Source organism: Calidris pugnax, unplaced genomic scaffold, assembly GCF_001431845.1.
Source record: "Calidris pugnax isolate Ruff unplaced genomic scaffold, ASM143184v1 scaffold188, whole genome shotgun sequence".
NCBI classification, from domain to species: domain Eukaryota; kingdom Metazoa; phylum Chordata; class Aves; order Charadriiformes; family Scolopacidae; genus Calidris; species Calidris pugnax.
This window is the reverse complement of record NW_015091257.1, coordinates 13085513-13105340: the sequence shown is the minus strand read 5'-3', so window position 1 is coordinate 13105340 and position 19828 is coordinate 13085513. Positions and strand designations below refer to the sequence as shown.

The 19828-nt window shown below is 39.1% G+C and overlaps 1 protein-coding gene across 2 annotated transcripts in view; it reads left to right on the top strand.

The window, feature by feature from the left end:
• The window catches only part of CTPS2 (CTP synthase 2), a 76372-nt gene extending 57294 nt beyond the window's left edge, over nt 1-19078 (top strand). Inside the window, exons 15-20 of one of the 2 annotated variants that reach the window (XM_014960286.1) lie at nt 1950-2005; nt 3680-3776; nt 7106-7250; nt 14371-14376; nt 16044-16154; nt 17675-19078. In XM_014960286.1, the coding sequence (XP_014815772.1) occupies nt 1950-2005; nt 3680-3776; nt 7106-7250; nt 14371-14376; nt 16044-16113 (374 nt within the window). In that variant the 3' untranslated portion in view covers nt 16114-16154; nt 17675-19078. The remainder of the gene's footprint in view (nt 1-1949; nt 2006-3679; nt 3777-7105; nt 7251-14370; nt 14377-16043; nt 16155-17674) is intronic. The other variant, XM_014960285.1, reaches the window with a different exon arrangement.
• Nucleotides 19079-19828: the final 750 nt, after the last annotated feature.

Here is a 19828-nt window from a genome sequence, read left to right as displayed (position 1 = left end):
TTTGTTGAAGAACTACAACCTCAAGCAAGCATCTGGGTGACAGCTTCCCCAGGGTCATGATCCCGTTCCCTTATACATTTACCCAGGATGAGGACATAAAGAAAGAAATGAGAGACATCTGGAAGTCCCAGTGAAAAGGTTAGTTAGGGTCCAACACTTTAAATAAACAATGAGGAGACTGTTGAGGTAACTGAAATGCATTTTATGGTAGTTTAATTTATTATTTTCTTGGGAAGATTGGAGCATTTTCTTCCTATTTTCTTTATGAGTTGATAGGATGTGTGAACCAGGGCCTATTGTTCTACCCTTGAAGCTTTTTGGTAGAACTAACCGAAACTCCTACCCATCATGCTCTTGCCAGACCTAAACATTGCTTGTCATTCCCTAGAGTTGCCAGTACACCTCAGCCTTAAACGACATCTGGCCTCGCTGCCTTAGTCCTCACCTTGTCTTGACAGCGTTTTCTAGTTTATATTTTAATTATAGGCAGGCTCTGCTTAACTCAGCGCAGCCCTGGAAACGGTTTCGTTTTGTGAAAGCAAATTATTTATTGTAGGAGAGGAACATGATTTGCTGTAACAGGATGCTTCAAAGGGCAAAATAAAAGCACCCAGAATATAGAACAAAAGATTCAATTTGATCTATGTGCATTTTAAAATTGAAGTAATACTTGTCTCCTAATAATCAGCCTGTTATACAGTAGTAACATAAGTGATGCTGAAAGTGTAAAGTGGTTTCTTGTCCATCGATAAATATGGGCATATTTCTTATATTGCTCTGCCCTTGACATTGATCCGAGCTATTACTATATTTAGCTATGTTGAACTTAAGGAATGTATCCTTCTGAGCTTTTAAAAATGACATCTACTTCAGCAGGAGAACAAAGTGTAATACATATGCCCATTTAGTGAAAAATCTGCTTTTCTAGGGAATGCCTGTGCTAGTGATCTGACTGATCTGGGTGATACTTTGCCTAGGTGTGATATAGGTATGCATATCACAATGTACAAGTTGTTCTGTGGCCTAAAATAAAAATCAACATGTGTTGTAACTCTTGACTCATAATACGAGTTGTTTAGATGACTGTCTTTGTCAAAGATTCCTAGAAAGCTCTGGTAGTTTACTCAGGAAATCTGATTCCTGTTCCTAATGCTTTTTAATTTGAATGGAAATAATAGTTTTGAAAAGGTGGTTCCTTAAAATAAACACATATGCCACTTCTTGTAAAATTGCAGTACTATCACTACAATTTTTGGAGATCTTCTTGGCAGTCTTGCTCTTGTACCAACGCCTAATTGAGATATTAATCCTCATGACACTAGGATAAATTAAGAGCAAAGTTTGAGCTATGATGTTAAGTGAGAGATGTGATTGAATACTGGTTTACTGCATAGCTCTAGCCTACTACCTGTTGCTCTGCAATGTAGAGTGTACCAGATTAGGCACAGAGGATTGCAAGAGTCATTTCGATAATGAGATCAGGAAAACAGAGAAGAACAATACTCTCTGTCAGAAAAGGTATTATGCCAGCTGCCATGCATAATCTATTGAAATGGAACAGATGCCTCTAAAAGGCTTCCTTCAGTGCACCTTTTGTGTACAACTATTGTAAAAGCCTACAACAACTTCATGTTGCTTGTTCACGCAAACATTTTTTATTTTGTTCTGGTCTTTACAATTTAAATTAGTTTAAGCGTGGCCTTCAGACTTCAGTCTACCTAAGCTATTTCTGCTCAACAAATGCTGAATATGATTCCTGAATAAACTCAGGTAACAGTAAACGAAAATAAACTAGTCATCCCTCTGAAAAACAGAAAGCTGGAGTGAGATGAATAGTGTCCTGTTATGTTTTACCTGTGATTTTTTTTGCAGTTTAGATTACAAGAAATAGTTGTAACAACTAGTAAAGCAACACATTCACATTACTTTCTTTTTTGTTGTATATTCAGGGAAACTTTATGGGGATGAAATGTTTGTAGAGGAGCGACACAGGCATCGATACGAGGTAAGCACTACTCATGTACTTTGTGCTCAAAAGGTAAAGCTTAAGCAAATTGTGTTTCTCTTGGCGGGCACAATTCTCCTTAAAGCCAACGGGAGATCTCTTACATAAACATAACCCCAAAATTAGTAATGGTTAGATAGTATAATTTTGGTTGAAAGGAACCTCTGTAAGTCTTCTGGTCCAACTCTCTGTTTGGAGCTGAGCCAACTTCAAAATTAGATCAGGCTGCTTAGGATTTTTTTCCATCTAGTTTTGAATCTCTCTGAAGAGAGAAATTCCATTACATCTTTTGAAAACCTGTTCCAACGCTTAACCACATCATCATGAACCCTTTTTTCCCCTTGTGTCTAATAGAAGATTTCCTTGGGCAATTTCTCTTTTACCTCAGTCTTGTGCTGTGCGTCTATGAGCAGAGTCTGGCTCAGTCATCTTTATACCATCCCATTAGATAGCTGAATTCAGCAATGAGATCCACCCTTTGCCTTCTCTTCTTCAGCTGAACAAATCCAGCTCATCCAGTCTTTTCTATGTTGCGCGTGGTCCACCTTCCTAACCATCCGGGTTGGACCTCCTGTGGACTTGCAATCTCTTCCTGGTACTTAGGGACCTGAAACTAGGCAGAGTATCACAGAGGTGTTCTTACAAGTGTTCAATAGAGGGGAATAATGTAGTACACTGTTTCTGTGGTAAACATGGTGGAGTCGCTTAGCAAAATGGTCTTGGAGGGTGATGTCAGATATTACCTGACTTGTCTTCCTGTGAAGTATTTGAAAAGTAAAGGTTTATAATCCTTAAATGCATTGCTCCTTGGTGATTTGGTTTATTTAAAGGCTTAGTTTATGTTCAGGTAGTGCATATTCTTTCACAGACTAAATGTAGGCAGACTTCAGATATCTGCATCTTGGAGGCTAATTCAGATCACTTGCTTCCTACCATCCAGCTCTGTAGGACCCTTGTATGGGCCCACTCCTCTGCTTGAGAACATTTGAGCAAAGGTGTCTGTGAACACATTCAAAACACTGTCATTCAAGGAGACAGGCAAGAGCTGGACTCCTAGAGTTATCTCTGAGGTAGTCTGGAAGGGACCTGACTCCATCAGTGTCTCCACAGGGGCCTGAGCTGTGATATGTATGCGTGCTACAAACTGATTCAGACATTGGTAAGTTTCCTTAAAAAGCTGGAAGGAGAATGGTGGTAAAGGCTCAGAGTTTGAATATTAACTGAGTGGTTAGAACATCACCAAGGAAGTGAAACAGCTCAATCTGCAGAGCTCCTCATTTTCAAGGAGGAGCTGAAGCACAGCTTGTGTCATAACCACTGGAATGCAGAGTTCAAATAAGAGGGCAGTCTTTATTCCTACTGTAGTGGGCCATTTAAAAAGCCAGGAAAGCTTCTCAGAATCAGGAGGACAGCAAGCAGAAGGGACCTTGGCTTTAATCTTTTGAGTGTTATGTAGTAGGTTTTAAAATTAGTGAATCATCTCTTACTAGATAAGCATGCCCACTTTTACAAATTTCTACAAGAGTTGTCAAAACAAGAAAATAAAAGTTCCCAACTCTTTTCTCAATTCTTTTCATTCTTGTATGCATTCTAAAAACATTACGATTAACTACTACTGTTTGTTAAATCCAAGAATAAATAGCACTACAATTATTATTACTTTCACTATTTCAGGTGAACCCAGAATTGACCCACTGCTTTGAAGAGAAAGGTTTGAAATTTGTTGGCCATGATACAGAAGGGAACAGAATGGAAATTATTGAACTGGAGAGTGAGTGTCTTGTCTGTAGTACTTTCCACATGTATTAAAAACATGTAAACTATTAGTTGTTAAATGGCACGTGCACACAATATTTAGCTGTCATAACAGCCAAGATCAAATTGGGAGATACTGCTGTGGGTATACAGTGGCTATAGATACTGTGGGAGATACAGTGGGTATATATTCAGAGGATGTTAGGAGAAGTCTTACACTTCTCAAGGGCTATGCGTGTATTTGATTATCGGGGAGACATGCTTCTTTTCCAAAAGCTCATAATTCTAGTTTAGTGGGATTTGGCCATTTAGAAGTGATTTGGGAGGTCATCTAGTCCAAGCCTCTGCTTCAACACAAGGCTGCCTTCAAATATAGATCAGGTTGCTGAGGGCCATATCAGTCTACTTTTGAGTATCTCCCAAGTATCCTGTTGGTTAGACTTCAAACCACTCACCACTGCTCTTTGAGTCCAGCATTTTTTAACCCACTTTGTAGTCTACCCACACTCTGTAGCTCCCAACTTGGATGCTAGGAAACCATACCAAAAGCCTTGCTGAAGTCAGGGTAAAGGAAGGCTACTGCTCTCCCTGCATACAAAGACTGGTTATTCCCAAGCTTGTTGTGTCCAGTTGTCTTCCTGTTGTTCGTGTGTCTGGAAATGCCTTGGAGGAGGATTTGTTTCATAATCTTGCTATAAACAGAGGTTAGGCTGAGCGTCCTGTAGTTCCTTGTATCCTTCTTTTTGTCTTTCTTGAAGAAGGGCATTGGTGACTGCTTTTTTCCAGTCATCAGGGACCTCTCATGATCCCTGTGGCCTTTTAAAGATAACAACCAGCTTCACAATGATATTGGCCTGCTCCCTAAGCACCCTCAAGTATTCTTAATTGGATTCCAGTAACTAATATATGTTTGGTTTGCTTGAGTATATGAAATATGTATGCATGCAATATAGCTGAAGTATAAAACATCACTGGAATATTGAAAACTTGACTAGGTAAAGCTGTCAGCAACCTGATTTAACTTTGAACTTGACCCTGCTTTGAGCAGGAGGTGGGACTAGAGACATTTCAAGATGCCTTCCAATCAGTTTGTGTATCTTTCAGTTACCCGCTGTTTAGAATCACAGGAAAAAAAGTATGAAAATCAAATAGGAAGCAAGTTCCTTTCACAGAAGTGATTCAGATAAAGGAGGGTTTGATACTGTGGAAATCTGGTAAATTTGGACTACTTTAGCATGTAAGACATGATATCTTTTCTGAAAGGTTCTGAAATAAAAAGGAGCTACACTGCACATATTTGTTGAATGCTACACAGAGCAGCTTTTGGAAATAATCCCTTTGATTTTGCTTGATTCTTTGATTAACTCCTTGCTGTTAAGTCATTGGGGGCTAGATGAGTATCAGGCACCCGAAGATGCAGGCTACCTTACAACATGTTTTTTCTTTTCTTACATGGCTCCTAATTGCCATTGGTTAAGATAAACTCCATAACATAAATTTATCATAAGAATACATTATCATCCAATGGAGTACTATTTGTGACATGATGCTCCGGAAAATTCAGTTTATACTCCATGGTATGCTGAAGAACAGTGCTGTAATTTTGAACCTGGGTTTATAAGTAGGTGTCTATATTCAGTGTCAAGCAACTGCACCATAGAGAGTAATCTGAGAGCAAAGGATACATGTGAATTCATAAACTCCTAATTGTCATGGTGTTCTTTGTTTAATTTGCTCCTGATAGATTACCTCTGTTATGCATGCTGGTGTTGGGAGGCTATTTTGTCTGCCCTGCATGAAACAACTTCTATAGAAAGCATTGTGAAATAAATCAGGCAGGATTTTTAAATTGCGTGTTACTGTGAAAAGAATAAAAGCGGCAGTAAAACCTGGAATTATTTCAGAATGGGCTGCAAGGAGATTCTGATTACTAAAGAAAAACAATCATCATTGGGAGGAGGGTGAGTTGGAGCGGAAGCACAGAAATAGCAGTACACCAGGTAGCTTAGGCAAAGCTTTTAAGCAAAATAACCCCACAGGAATATTTGATGCTTTGTCATTGTCTTGTTTTACAGCTTTAAAGAACTAAATTGCATGGTAGAGAGAAAGAAGTTATGGGATAAATTTAGGATCCAGGTTCTCTTTAAGACATAGCAGCAGAGATAAGAGCAGTATACTAGATCATCTAGTTTATCTTCATAGAAGAAACCCCCAGCTTTCTTGTTACCGCTTATTGTGTACTGCAGAGAAATTCCTTGAAAGTTTGGGATTGTTTTGGAAATTGTTGAACCAGAAGACATCTGTGGTTCGTTTTGTCCAGTATCCTGGCACTAGAAGTGGTTAATGTTAGCTCCTTTAAAACAATATTCAAAGAAGGAAAAGGGGCACGCATGGAAGAGTATGAAAACATTGTTCCTTTCTTTCAAAGAAGACAGATGGGAAGCAGAAGCAGTAGTAAAGAGGTGCTTTGTTTGGGAAACAGAGATCTGAAGATTTAAGAGAAGGTGAAGCAGCCTGGCTTGTTTAGCTTAGCAGATGGAGTTGAATGATGGTGATATTGTCATACTTAATCACACAGGATAAAGAGCAGTAAAAAACAGCACCATAAGAAATGGGTATAAGTTGGCTGTAACAAAGATGGCCAGGGAATTAGGAAAAGGTTTCCAACAAAAGGAGAAAGTATCAGAAGAGCTTTCCAGTGGGAGCAAAATAACCTAGGGAGTGTTATGGCAGAGCCTTGACCCTTTGTGTGTGAGACTACACAATGTAGCTGCATTCACTAACAGGAGACTGGACTTAATGTCCCAGGAGATCCCTTCTAGGCCTAATTATTTGAAGTTTATTTCCCCCAGTTTTCTCTGTACGTTGCTTTCATATCCATCTCTTAGTGTGTAAATAGTTGCTGTATGGTAATGCTTGGTGTTTTAGGAACTGTTTTATTTTTCCCTCAGATATGTATGGGTGCATGTTCTGAATATACATGCATAAATATGTATTGGAAACAAAAAATACTATGAAAATACATGATAAATGTAGACTTTGTTCTCCCCTTCCCCCTTACATGTCAGTACAGGTTTATTATTCAGCTTTTAATTACATCATTGTGCACATTAAGGTTGAATCACAGGATGATTTTTCCTTTATTTGCCTTACTAACCTTCTGCCTCTGTTGTCAGTTGCTTTTTGTGGGAAAAGTTAAGGTTCCTGCTGCCTCGCCCTTAAATCCACACATGCTGATCTGGCTTCTGGACTCCTGTGTGAAATCTTCAATAAACTTTTTTCCTAACAGTTGTTCTACTAACTTCTTCCTATATCTTATAATTTTATTTGACATCTATCTTGTAGATCACCCATATTTTGTGGGAGTACAGTTCCACCCAGAGTTTTCCTCAAGACCTATGAAACCTTCACCTCCATACCTTGGGCTGTTGCTAGCAGCAACTGGGACGCTCAATGCATACCTGCAACGTGGATGTAAATTGTCTCCAAGGTAATCTTTCTGTCTTACTTTCTTGCAGGTTGACAGTCACATTTTTGCCCGAACTAGTCCATCCTTCAATTTAGAAGTCCATAAGAGGAAAAGGAGTTATTCATGTATTGATTTACTTGCTCCTATGCATGCCTAACATAAACCCTGGGGTAAAAGTATCTGTAAGCACTAAGCACAGTTCCTGACTTCCTCCTTTTCAGAGGCTATTAGAGCTAAAACCACATCCATACATTATAACCAAAAAGAAGTGAAAAACCTGTAGTAAATTCATGTGAAGTTACCTCCTATGTTAACTTTCATGAGCAGTAGTTCCACAGGGAAAGAGAGTTCCTAGAGGATCAAATAATGAAGTGAAATTCTTACCTAGTTTTATTGAATGATGACAGTAACAAAAATGAAAAACACTGATTTTATTTTGCAGTACCTAAATAATTAATACCACCAATTAATACTAGAGATGGGCCTAAAACAAAACAGTTGGGATAGCTTTAGACTTATGGAAGGGTTTGGATCTAGATCAAAAATATATGGTTCAGCCAAACTAAAATAATATGTCCCAGTTGCCTTGGACATGGAGTTTTTGGTTTGTGGAATGTACAATAGTTTTTAGCCAGTGTTAACTCATTCTTGTTTATTTGGATGATATTAATAACAGTTACAATTTCATTACAATAGCAATAACAAAGAGGTCAGAGGGCAGTCTAGGGTACGATAACAAAAATGAAAAAAAATACTAAAAAAAAAAAACCACAGGATGACTGAATAATAACAGAACAGATCTAAGCCTGGCTTATTGGCTTTTCCTCTAAACAAGGCACCAAACTTACTTGTTTTGGTTGGGTTTTTCTGTTTTTGTTTTTTTTTTGAGTGTTGCTTTCTATTCTTAAGTCCTTTTCTTAAGTGAGAAATAGAAATTTTATTCAAGTTTCAGTAGTAATGGAAAATAGCCAAGCCAGACCAGATTAATCTATTTTGGTACCCTTCTCCATATGGGTATCAGTTGTCTTTCATAAATGCACTTCGTCTTTGCTCACTCTGGCCTACATCATTGTGCAATGATGTAGATACAGAGAAAATCTCTCAAACCAAGACATCTGCAAACTACAGCTTGATTGAAATACTTCTCTTACCTTAGCTTGTCATTGTTATTAGGGGTCATAACATTATTTACCTTTTAAAATTTGTGCCAGTGCATTACACAGGTCAAATTTTTGTGGTGCTTGGCAGGAAGGGGAGTCTTCAAGCACAAAGATCTTCAGTGTTTTCCTCTTGTGAACACTCTCTATCTCACAGTTCATCTTGTTTCCCAGGTCCCAATGTCCTTTCTTTTACTCCTTCCTCCCATGACTATACCTATTCATGTCTCTGAGCTTAAGAAAAATTACTTTTTTTGAATGAGTGATCTGCATGTGTCCCACTAATTTAAACTTACATCCCTTAGCATTACAGCAAATACGTTTTCTAACCTTGATTTTTAAGTTTCAGCAATTACTGAATGTGCTGCACTTACATTTATTCAAATTAATATATAATCAGTAAAAAGGCACACCCAACTCTTTTTATTCATGTTCATTCAATAAACTCCAACCAACACTTAAACATTTAGCAAAGACAAAAATTAATTGTCCAAAGCTTTATACATAAAAAATGCAGATTTTACTATTTACCAGGCTACACAGCAATCAAGCAAAACCCTCTGGCTTGAGAAAAAGCCCTGGAATAGAAAAACATTTTGAGGTGAAAAGAGGAGCATTTTGCAGGGGAGAACGTTGAGGAGGGAATTTCAGTGCTAATTAGAGCACACCCACTCATATTAACATACCCACCTGCTGAGTGGAAAGGATTTCCAATTTAAACCTTTAAACCCCATAACACTAGTGATTTCATTGAACAGGAAAGCTGAATATGTCATAAGGTCATAAGAAGACTGAAACAAATCTGAGGGGGGGTTGTTTCTGCACATGTCATCCAGCACTGGCTACATGAGTTGGAGTCATGCTGTTGACTAGAGCAAACACGTAACCTGTGGAGGCCAGCAAGTTGAACAGATTACCTAAAATAGGCTATTAAAAACACTAAAAGGAGAGTTAATGATGAAGTCCTGAGACAAAAGGAAATACATGTTTCAGTATAAGATTCTTAACAGGAAATCATTACCCCAAAACATTTAGCAGCCCCATAATTAGGATGTAATTTTAGAACATCTGACACCTGGACAGAAGCACTAGCTTCTAAGCAAAGCAAACAGTAAACGTAAAGATGTGTCACAATTCCCAGGAGAGTGCCCTAAATAAATAAAAGTGAATAAACCTTCTCTTAAATTTTTATGAGGTCTAGTCTGGTAGGCAGCCTGGGAATGCTTACACATAGGCCTGAGCATACCTAGCTTGAGACTGGAATGCGTCCTCTGGGGTAAAATTAGTTCCCAGGAGCTTTGGTGTGTACAGAGGCAGTTAAGAACTGAGCAACAGATTGGAGTAACTCAGTGATGAGTTATTACTTAGTTACCTGAAGTGGTAGTTGGGCATCTAAGTTGCCTTTGTGATTTCAGCCTCTTGTGCTTTACAGCATGAGTGCCCAACCATCAGACAAAGCCATGCACTTCATTTCCTTGTGAGTGCTTTTAAATCATGACCTTTTCGAAATCTTTCCATGGAAGTGCTGAAGTCACCATTTCATAAGGAGCTGAGAGGCTGCCAGTTTACATATTTCCTTTTAAAGGGCAGAGAGCTCTAGAAACACAGGAGATGCTCAGGAATTATACAATACCCACAGATATGCTGCTTTTCAAGAGAAATCAAAAGATTTTAATAGAAAACCAGTGGATTAAGAGAAGAACTTCAGATGTAGTGTTGGCTTCTACTGAGTCTTACAGAATTTCACTTGGAGAAAATAATAAAAACTGGCTTATCTTTGGGAACAGTGTCATATAGATTGCAAAACCACTGATGTACAATAAAGCCATAGTTTTGGTTTGTTTTGTTGGCTTTTTGTTTAGTTTTGTTTTTTCCCAGAGCAAGTTTAGCATCAGCAGGTTTTATTTTTTCTTTCCCCTCAACCAACATCTTTATTAATGGCCTGCAAGAGTAGGCTACAGTATATTAATGATATTTGCAAATAATATAATTCAAAGAGGAGCTGAAAGCACTGTTCATGACAAAGAAATAACATAAAAAGATATAGAGAATTTAGAAACCTGAGCTGAAAATAACGAAATACTGTGTTTCTTTGGAGGAGGAGAGTAACAGGCTAAAGATAAATAATTTAAACACAAATGTCCAGTAGATGGGAAGAAATGTAGGAAGTGAGAGATGTTCCTAGGTAAGAAAGTGTGGGCAACTGAGAGTGGTGCCAAAAGAAATTTTTGCAAGTCATTAGTGAATGTGCTAATGGAAGGCACCAATCTAATGCCATCTAGTCAGAGTAATCTGTTAAGTTCTGTGCAGGTTATTAGTAAAAGATGACTTATGAGTTGCATTCAGAGACAAGGAACACAAGCGGCCAGAGGACAGAGGAGCGGGGCATCAAGAAAAAAACCTCAGAAATCTTGTCACTGTGATTCTTCCTGCACTGACATGGTCCAGCTGTGTCCCAAAACAGCTGTGTTGGGCAAGTTTGGGCAAGAACCTATAAACAGAACAGTAAACAGCCTGTGTGGTGTCTTTTGGTGTATGAGGGACAACGGAGATATCGGCAGGGCTATCTCTGATATCCCTTGGACGTTGTTCCTAACCAATAACACATCTGGTACAGCATTGTATTTCTGCCATTGGCCAAATACAGCCCTCAGAGCTCTTACAGAAAATGACAGAAAAAGTTTTAAAGGAAATCCTGTCTTGACCATAGTGATACTTAGTGATGAACTTTGTAATGGTTAGTTATGGCAGTTACTTTGTCATTTTAATGTTAGATGTTTACAGTGAAGACTTTGGAACTAGTCACCCCAAGTATTTTTCTGTAGTGGCTAAGTTAATATGCACTTCAAAGGAGCCAAAATGCGCATAGTAATGGTTGAGTGGATCAGAAGCATTATGTTCTACAAGTGCCTTTTTCTCTCCATTGACTGTAAGAAGCTGGTGGCAGCTATCACAGATGAATATGTCTAAAGCTATATGAATTGAATCCCGTGCATGAGACTCAGCTGGGAGTTTTTATAACATCCAGATATGTTCTGGCTTCTTGGTTGTGATTTTCGTAGTGCTGGGTCCTAATAAAACCATTATCCTAGGTCCAGTTATGTGAGTCCAAATGTCTGGCAGGTTGGAACTGGGGAGTCTTAGGTATGTGCTGAGGGATTCTTTAATGAAATGATGTTTCATGGAAGCACAGGATCTTATAACAATGGGGATTATTATAAATGATATATGTTGATTTTTATAATCATATAATGATCATTAAAAATGCACTGAGAAATATGGGTGACTGCAATTATAACCATTGCACAATCAAGTATGCATTTATTTTAAATAATGTTTTAATGACTATAATAATTTTAATCATTCTGCTTTATGTGGGGAGAATAAATAATAATTGACAGGTTGCTTTTTGCTAGGTTCTCGAAAGCTATAACAATTGTTTTAAACAGCCACAGCCCGTGCTAAATGGAATTACATTTATCTTTAATTTGCATTGAAGAAGAAATGCACTTAGCTTGGCTCCTGCCTTTGCAGGGAATAGCATTACTGTAACAGTTGTTTAAATTGCTTACATTTCTGGAAAAGGACTTTTTTTTGGTTAATGATACATTAAAAAAGGATGAAAAAAAGCCCCTCTGAAACTGTGTCAAATCTTTTGTTTTTAAAGAATGTTGATCTGGATTTTTCAAATGAAACAACCCCCATTTTACAGTTGCCTTTGTTTCTTAATAAAAACATTGAAAGCAGGTTGTTTGGTACTTTTGAGCAGCTGTTTGAGAAATACAGGTTTAAAATTGATCTTGAGTCTTATTTCTGGTGGTTTCATGAGGTAATGCTTTCCAGCTTCATGCCATGTGGCCCCAGCTATCAGCTGCCTTCCGTACCACGCCAATAGGGAATCTTCTCATCTTGCCTCCGTCCCTGCTTTAGACTGATGCACAGCAGAGGCATGATGATGCCTCTGCCAGAGGCAATCTGAAAAGAGAGATCTGAAAAGGGCATGAATTTGGAAATAATGGAGCACATGCGGGGGAAAGCTCTTTTTATTGCTTACGTCTTGAGAAGACAGGCATCTGAGGATAAGTGAACTTTAAATCAAACCAAAACCCCATAGTGTAATTTCTCAACAGGGGATGTTTTCCTTGCTCCAGTCGGGAAATGTGTTGCAGTTCACTGCAAAGTGAAATACCAGCTACGTACTGGGTGATATTTCACTTTGGAGTGAATGTATTTCCATTAACTACAGGTAGATTATGTGTAAGGACCAAAGTGACCAAAATTCTTCATCTCGAAGGCTGAAGTGACGGACTAGATGCACTGACACTGCATACTCTTGAGTTTTGTTCTGTTTTTCTCTTGGCCACATTTTTATACTTCAGATCCCATGAAAAAAAAACCCCAACGGAATAGAACCCCCATGGTGGCCTTATATCTGCTCACTAGCTCTTTTTTGTTGGAGGCCAATGTTGTGGGAATTGTTAAAAACAAGATGAAATGGGTATCAGGTTCCTGCCCAAGATAATTGCTAACTAATTGGTACACAAACTGGTAGAAAACTTTCTGAAGGAAATGTAAACATATTTTTTCAGTTAAAGGCTCAATGTGAAAAAAAAATTCATGAAGGAAAAGCCAGGCTTATTGGATTTTCCACCACTTTCATAGCCAGCACATTTAAGTACTGTTACATAATGTTAGCAACTGTGAGCGCAAAATATCCATTTAGTTTTTGTGTTTAATATCTGTGTAGCAGCTCAGTGTAATTTGGAAGGAAGTACACATTTATTCCAAAGAGAGGTGATGACTCATTTGTGGTTAATACCACCTGGAGCTTTTCTTCAAATTACTTATCAGTTGAGTACAGTTCATATCGCAGTAAATCTTACAAACTGGACATCAGCACTGGTCTGAAGCTCTAGCACCCAGATGCAGATACGCCAAGATTCATGAGTACCTGTTTGCTTTCCAGCCCACTGGTAGCTTAATTCATGAAGAAGGTCAGGTTTCCTTGGAGTCCAAGTTCTTGCTAACACAATGCCACCTCTTCTGGGGCACTTATATCATTCAAACAGCTGAAACTGTGAGACTGACAGTTGCCTGAGTCTGAAGCCCACGGGCTGACCATTGCCTGGATGTTTCCTCTACCTTTCTTGCCACTGTGGCCTGCCTGTTAGAAATAAAACTGACTTACAGCCAGCAGGACAGCCTTAAAGTAGGGGACAACCTGAGGTGCTACTGCAAAACAGTCAAGTTAGAGTCAAATCTTGTGCTGAATTGGGCAGCGTGGAAACAGGAAATTGTCACCAGCCAACAGCCAGCAGGACAGCCTTAAAGTAGGGGAGAACCCGAGGTGCTACTGCAAAACGGTCAAAAATGCGGTTAGAGTCAAACCTTGTGCTGAATTGGGCAGCATGGAAACAGGAACAAAATTGTCACCAGCCGAATAAGTGTTTTAGCCTCTAGGCTAGTGGCTATCCAAATGACCCTCAGCTTCCACAAGCTGGGAACAGGCCTGAGAAACTGGGGTGGTCAGTCAGTGAAGTGATGGAAGCAGCCAGCGTTGTGTGACTGCTTCTATGGGCGAATGCCTCTAACCCCCAGGTCAATGAGTTGGGGAAGGACCCATGATGAGGGTGCTGGGTGGGGATCATTGTCTTCAAGAGAGGAAGCTGGGCAGTTCTCCACTCACCTCATTGGCCCCTGAGCATTTTTACTTAAGCATCTGTCTCCCATACAGTGTTGTATATGGAGCTCTAGCATATGGTTTTGGGCTGTGACTGCCACTGGGCAGAAAAAACCATTAAAAAAATGTTCTCTGAAGAGTTTGGGCTTAAACCAGGGCTATCGTGGGATTATGCAGCTCTCCACAATCACAGTTTTACCCTCTGTTCTCTGGGCAATTTCTGCTGTTTTGCTGTGATTTGAAAAATGCAAAACTGTTTTAATAATGCTGAATTTTTATTCCATGTTTCCATGGGTACTTTCAGAAAGAAGTAAGTACAACGTTGGCGATGTTGTGTTTGTCTGTGTGCATCTGGCATGCTTGATCGTACTGTTAACAACACTTTCCTCACTTGAACTGTGCAATTGTTTGCCAGCTGGCGACACGATCCAGTTGAGCGTTTCTCACTACCCTGATACGACATGTTCTTAATGTTAGAAAAGTCGGAGTATCTGTGCTGTCTCCTACAGAATTTGGTGCAGTGATTTGCTGTAACTGTGGGAGGTTTTCCAAACAGTCAGAGGTAGAAATTAAACGAGGTGGCTGTTGGTGCCACTCCTCCCGCCCCGCTCTATCGAATGGCTGTGATTTTTAGGTGGGTTTTGTTTTTTTGCGAAGAAGAGAGGGTGAAATTCAGGCTACAAAGCAGCGCTCAGTCACAAGCACCGGTGTAACTTGAGCGCAGTTTGTTCTCTGTTCCACACTGCGGTCTGGATCAAAGCTCTCCAGCTGCGGGGTTATATAGTTCCCCTGGAAACACTGCACAGCAGGCAGTCACCGCGGATCGACTGAGAAGGCTTGTGTCTGGGTGGGCCACGGGCTGGTTTATGGGCTTGATGGCTCAGTGGGAGATCAAACCCACGGCAGGGAAGCCTGATGGGACTTGAGGTCCTGTCGGCTGGAGGATGAAGGTGTATGGGATGAGTGAGATGTGACAAGAGGGGCGTACAGTGGCTGGAGTAGAGTTGGTACCCAAGGCTGGCACTGCTGTACCCACACAAATGAGGTCTGAGATCCCCACCTGTACTGTGTTAATCATAACCTGTGGTCTGATATATCACGGAACTGACCGCTCAAACGTACTTGTCAGTTCCCTGGGCTCCCTGTGCTGCCTTCTGACCTTGGGAAATTCAAGTATCTGGAAAACAGACCGTAGAAGTGAAGTATAGCAGGAGGAGGTTGAGGTTGGGGGTTCTTCTTAACTTAGAGTTAAGATAAACCTGGAGACCTGACAGACGTCACAACTGACTGAAAATATGGTTTGTGGGCATACTTCTTTCTCTCAGTCGCTGTGGTGATTCCTGTCCTTCACTGTTTACTTGTTCTTGCCACTTATAAACGGTCACTTGCATGGCAGTTTGTTCTGTGAAAACCGGTCTCCTCCTCTCAGAAAACAGCAGAACAGAATGAAACCTCGGGAAAAACTGTGAGGATATTGCTTGGTGCAATGAAAATTATTTATGTTGTGATTGGAAGAGCAAGAATTGTAATTTAAGCATAAATTGAAGCGTTCTGAGTAAATAAAGTTGTTTTAACTTTTTTGTTTTGTCAAAACAGTCATTTTCTTTATCATAAAGGAGAAATTCCTTTTAGCCTCGCTGTAAATACCTGTTATTCTCCATAGTTTTAATCACGGTTGCATGCACACAGCGCCAGCAAACTGCAGAATGAACGTATGGGAGCCAAGTGAAAAACAAAAAAAAAGGAACATACTGTTTATATGGTAGAATATTTTTTCTCATCAGTTCTTAGGCTCCAAACTTAAGCCCATTCCTGTAGAGAAAGACGTTCTAAAATACCAAAATTGAGCATGAGCTTAAAGTAATTTTCTGGAAATGGGTTGCATTTGAGGAAAGCGTTTGTCATATGCATCATCTAGGATGGAGGGTTTGAAATACAATATTTTAGATTCTTCTGACTGGGTATTGCTTTTAACAGTGACAGCTACAGTGACCTCAGCGATGACAGCTCTCCAGAGAAAGGGTTCTCTAATTCAGAAATGAGCTGAAATGATTGCATGAGATCGCAGAAATGGATGATGCTACTGAGGTAAACGGAATTGTTTTGATACTGCTTTATGACATTTATTTCTTCTAGACTTGAAACAGGAGACAAAGTTATCTTGATTCTCCATTTTGTTTCAAATCCCATCTGAGACCTTATGTTTTCTTCCTTGCCTGCAGCACTTAATTGTTTTCCTCTTCTGCTGCTTAACTCTACAATTGTTGTATTAAAGTCTGCTAAGTGTTTTGGATGCAGCTTATATGTAGGATGCTGTACAAAATCAAGTTGTGTTAGTGTTTGAAGATACAATGAAAACGCATTTGTAAATTATGTTTTCTTTTTTTTTTGTTGCTTCAGTTTGGAAGTTTGAATTGCTTTGAGTACACCATGTTGGTGTGGCTTTTTGTTTTGCATTAATATTCACCTGCAATTGCATTTGATGCATTGATACCACAAAGACATCCCAAGATAAATACTTGGATTTAATCTGCAGAGTGATAGAGATACAAGCAAGTTTTATAAAGTTGTAGCTTTGTTTGCCATAGGCTTTGCCAAAGTGATGTTGGATTGGTTGTTTTTTCACCTGTAAACACAGTAGCCATAGATTTCCTTTCAGTTTGGAGGTGATATTTCCTGTGAGACACCTGATCTCTGCAGGATCTGGGTTTGAATCTTGGTCTGTGCCAAACAGATGATTAAGGCTGCGTATGAGTGATGCATTTCTGCCTGATGGGCTCCTGATTAAAATACTGGCATGAGATGCTGGAAATTGGAGTTTAGTCCCTAGCCACAGTGTGGGTTTCTTCTGTGACTTTTAATTTATTTCTTTTTCCTTCTCATGTACCTCATGTTAAAGATAATAATATATGCGCAAATCATGAGAGTGGAGAACAGAATATTAAATGATTTCATGACCTGGTGCATGCAGATATGATCCTGATGCATGTCCTTGAGTGACAAAATGTTCCTTTTCACATTTGCCTGGATCCTTCCTACCTACAAATACCCTGGCTCTGTTTCTTAACACCAACACGTAGTACAGGAGAGCCCCTTTTGCTTTAACCTTGCTTTCCTCAGTAGAATTTATGAATCATAATTATCTGTTTATCATTACAGATGTGACTTTTTCAGTGCTTGGATGAATGTACTTTTGTGATGCTTTTAAGTAGTTATTAGTAACAAAATCAAGCTGATTTTGTTTGAAGGTGTCACTAGTGGATACTAGTTGTATCCAACAGAATTACTCTAGAAAGGATTAAATAACTAATTCCAGATATAAAAGAAGGATAGAAATACTGGCTCATTTATTTTTATCTCAGGGTTAATTGTACTTGTTAATCAGAGCTGAATACACATGTAGACTATATATAGCTTTGTGGTTTTGCTTTATGCTGTTTGACCTAGATGAAATGCACCTAAAATTTACCATAGGACTACTTTGAAGTCAGTCAATGGATTTGAGAGAAACTGACATAAGCATGAAATAAACAGAGTGACAGAAGAAATATTTTTTTTTCCCATTCAATTTAATTTTTTTCCTTCCCCTCCCTCTTTTTATGTTACAGAAAGTTGGGAACAGGACAATGCCGAATAGAAGAAAGTAAAAGTAGAAGCTGCTTACGGTCCTCATAGTGTCTCCTCCTATACTGTTTTCAATAATTCTCTTTACAAGTGGCAGTTTTACTGCTCTGTATAAATGCTGTTTCTCTTTAAAAATCACAAAATTGTCGTGCATCTTAGCTGTTAATCATTATTGTTCTTGTCCTATAGTTCAGAATGATCTCAGGTGAATATATATCAATTCACTAGTTCACAACTGTTCTTGATTTGAAGGAAGATGTGATTGTTTACAGTTTGCCTTAGAACAGAAAGATAAAATGTGTTAGTTCTTATGAATAAGAGGGAATGCACTAAAAAAATTAAGGGAAAGTTGTCTTATCCAGGAGCAGAAGAGAACTGTTTCAGGTTTGTTTCCCTATTAAGCTTGTTGTATATATATATTTTTTTACTTTTTTGCTGTTCAATATGTACAAATGAGAAATTGTTGCTATATTTCAGCTCTTTGTGATTATAATAATTGATGTTGGATACACATCTTTTCACTTTGCCTTTATAAGTGATTTCACTTTACAAAAGTTCAGGTCTGTTTGCTCTAAAGTCTGGGAATACTGAAAGTAATTCTGATCTAGAAAATTACAGGAGTGATACTAGAAGGTGGTTTTGTATTTGTATTTTTTAAGAGAGAAGGTAAATACATTTATATGTTAAAATGTAATTTGAACACTTGTATGAAAGTTGTAGAAGGACCAGTCATTAACCTGGAGCATTAGCTGGGCTCCAGCCGTACAACACTCAGTTAATTTCAATAAATGAGTGTAAAGGTGAATTAATTTTCACCATTGTCTTCCCTCATCCAGTGACCACTTCAAGGTCGTGGCACTCATCCTCCAGTAGAATGGAATGATTAGAAGAATAGAACAACCTGGACCTGAGCTATGTAACTGACAGGCTCCAAATCCCTGGGGCACCCTTTCCTCTAAAGAAAACTTTTAAATTGTGAGCTTTGTATTTCATTTTGGTTTTGGGCAAAGTAACTTTTTAAATTCATCAAAAGGTAAATATCTGAACAAAAATGAAAAGCACCGTGTCCATTATTACAGCTTAGTAAAACAATACATTTGAGACTTTGCATTGCTTTAGAAAATTTCAGGTTACACAGCCAGTTTATCTCTTCAGTAGAAAAAAAGCTTTAATGCTAATAAAATATAAAATGTATGCCTATGGCAGTATTTTTCTAAAGTGGTCTGCAAATGTGTGCCTTAGAAATAGCAGGTATTGACAGAATTGGTGTCACTGTATGTCTTCCACAATGAAAGACACTGGCTACTGGTTTGTGAGAGGTGAAGCGTTTCCTAAGATTGTCTGTAATGTGCAAATGTATTTTCAAATATATTGAATTGTGTTACTCAGACGTGTTTAGATACTGTGTTAAAAGAATCATAGTGCCAATTGTGAACTGTGGTGTCAAGGGGGGAATTTTTCATTTAGTCATGTCCGAGTTGCATTGTCTGTGAGAAGCTGTGATTTATCCAAAAAAAATGAGGGGACAAAAAGACATACAACTTGGAGTAAAGCTGGAAACAGCACCTTAATGTCCGAGCGCCCTTATCAATCCTCTTCCTGCTTACTGTGCTACACAAAGCAGTGTCCTGGAGATAAACACATCACTGTCACAAGGGATCCATCTCCCACTTGAGCTGACAGAAGCAGCAGCATGCCATTTCCAAAATGGAAGAAAGCAAATGAGCCTTTTCTGGCCAAATCCTGAGCTGCATCAGGTGGGTTGCCACCAGATCGAGGGAGGGCAGTCCTCCCCCTCTATTCAGCCCTGGTGAGGCCACACGTGGAGTGTTGTGTCAAGTTCTGGGCTGCCCAGTACAAGAGAGACATGGGCATACTGGAGGGGATCCAACAAAAGGGCACTAAGGTGACTGGAGCATCCCTCCAGTGAGGAAAGGCTGAGAATGTACTGGTTCTGGCTGGGATAGAGTTAATTTTCTTTGCAGTAGCTTGTGTGGGGCTTTGTTTTGGATTTGTGCTGGAAATAGTGTTGATAACACAGGGATGTTTTAGCTACTGCTGAGCAGTGCTTTCACAGCCTCAAGGCCTTTTCTGATTCTCACACCACCCTGCCCGTGAGGAGGCTGGAGGTGCACAAG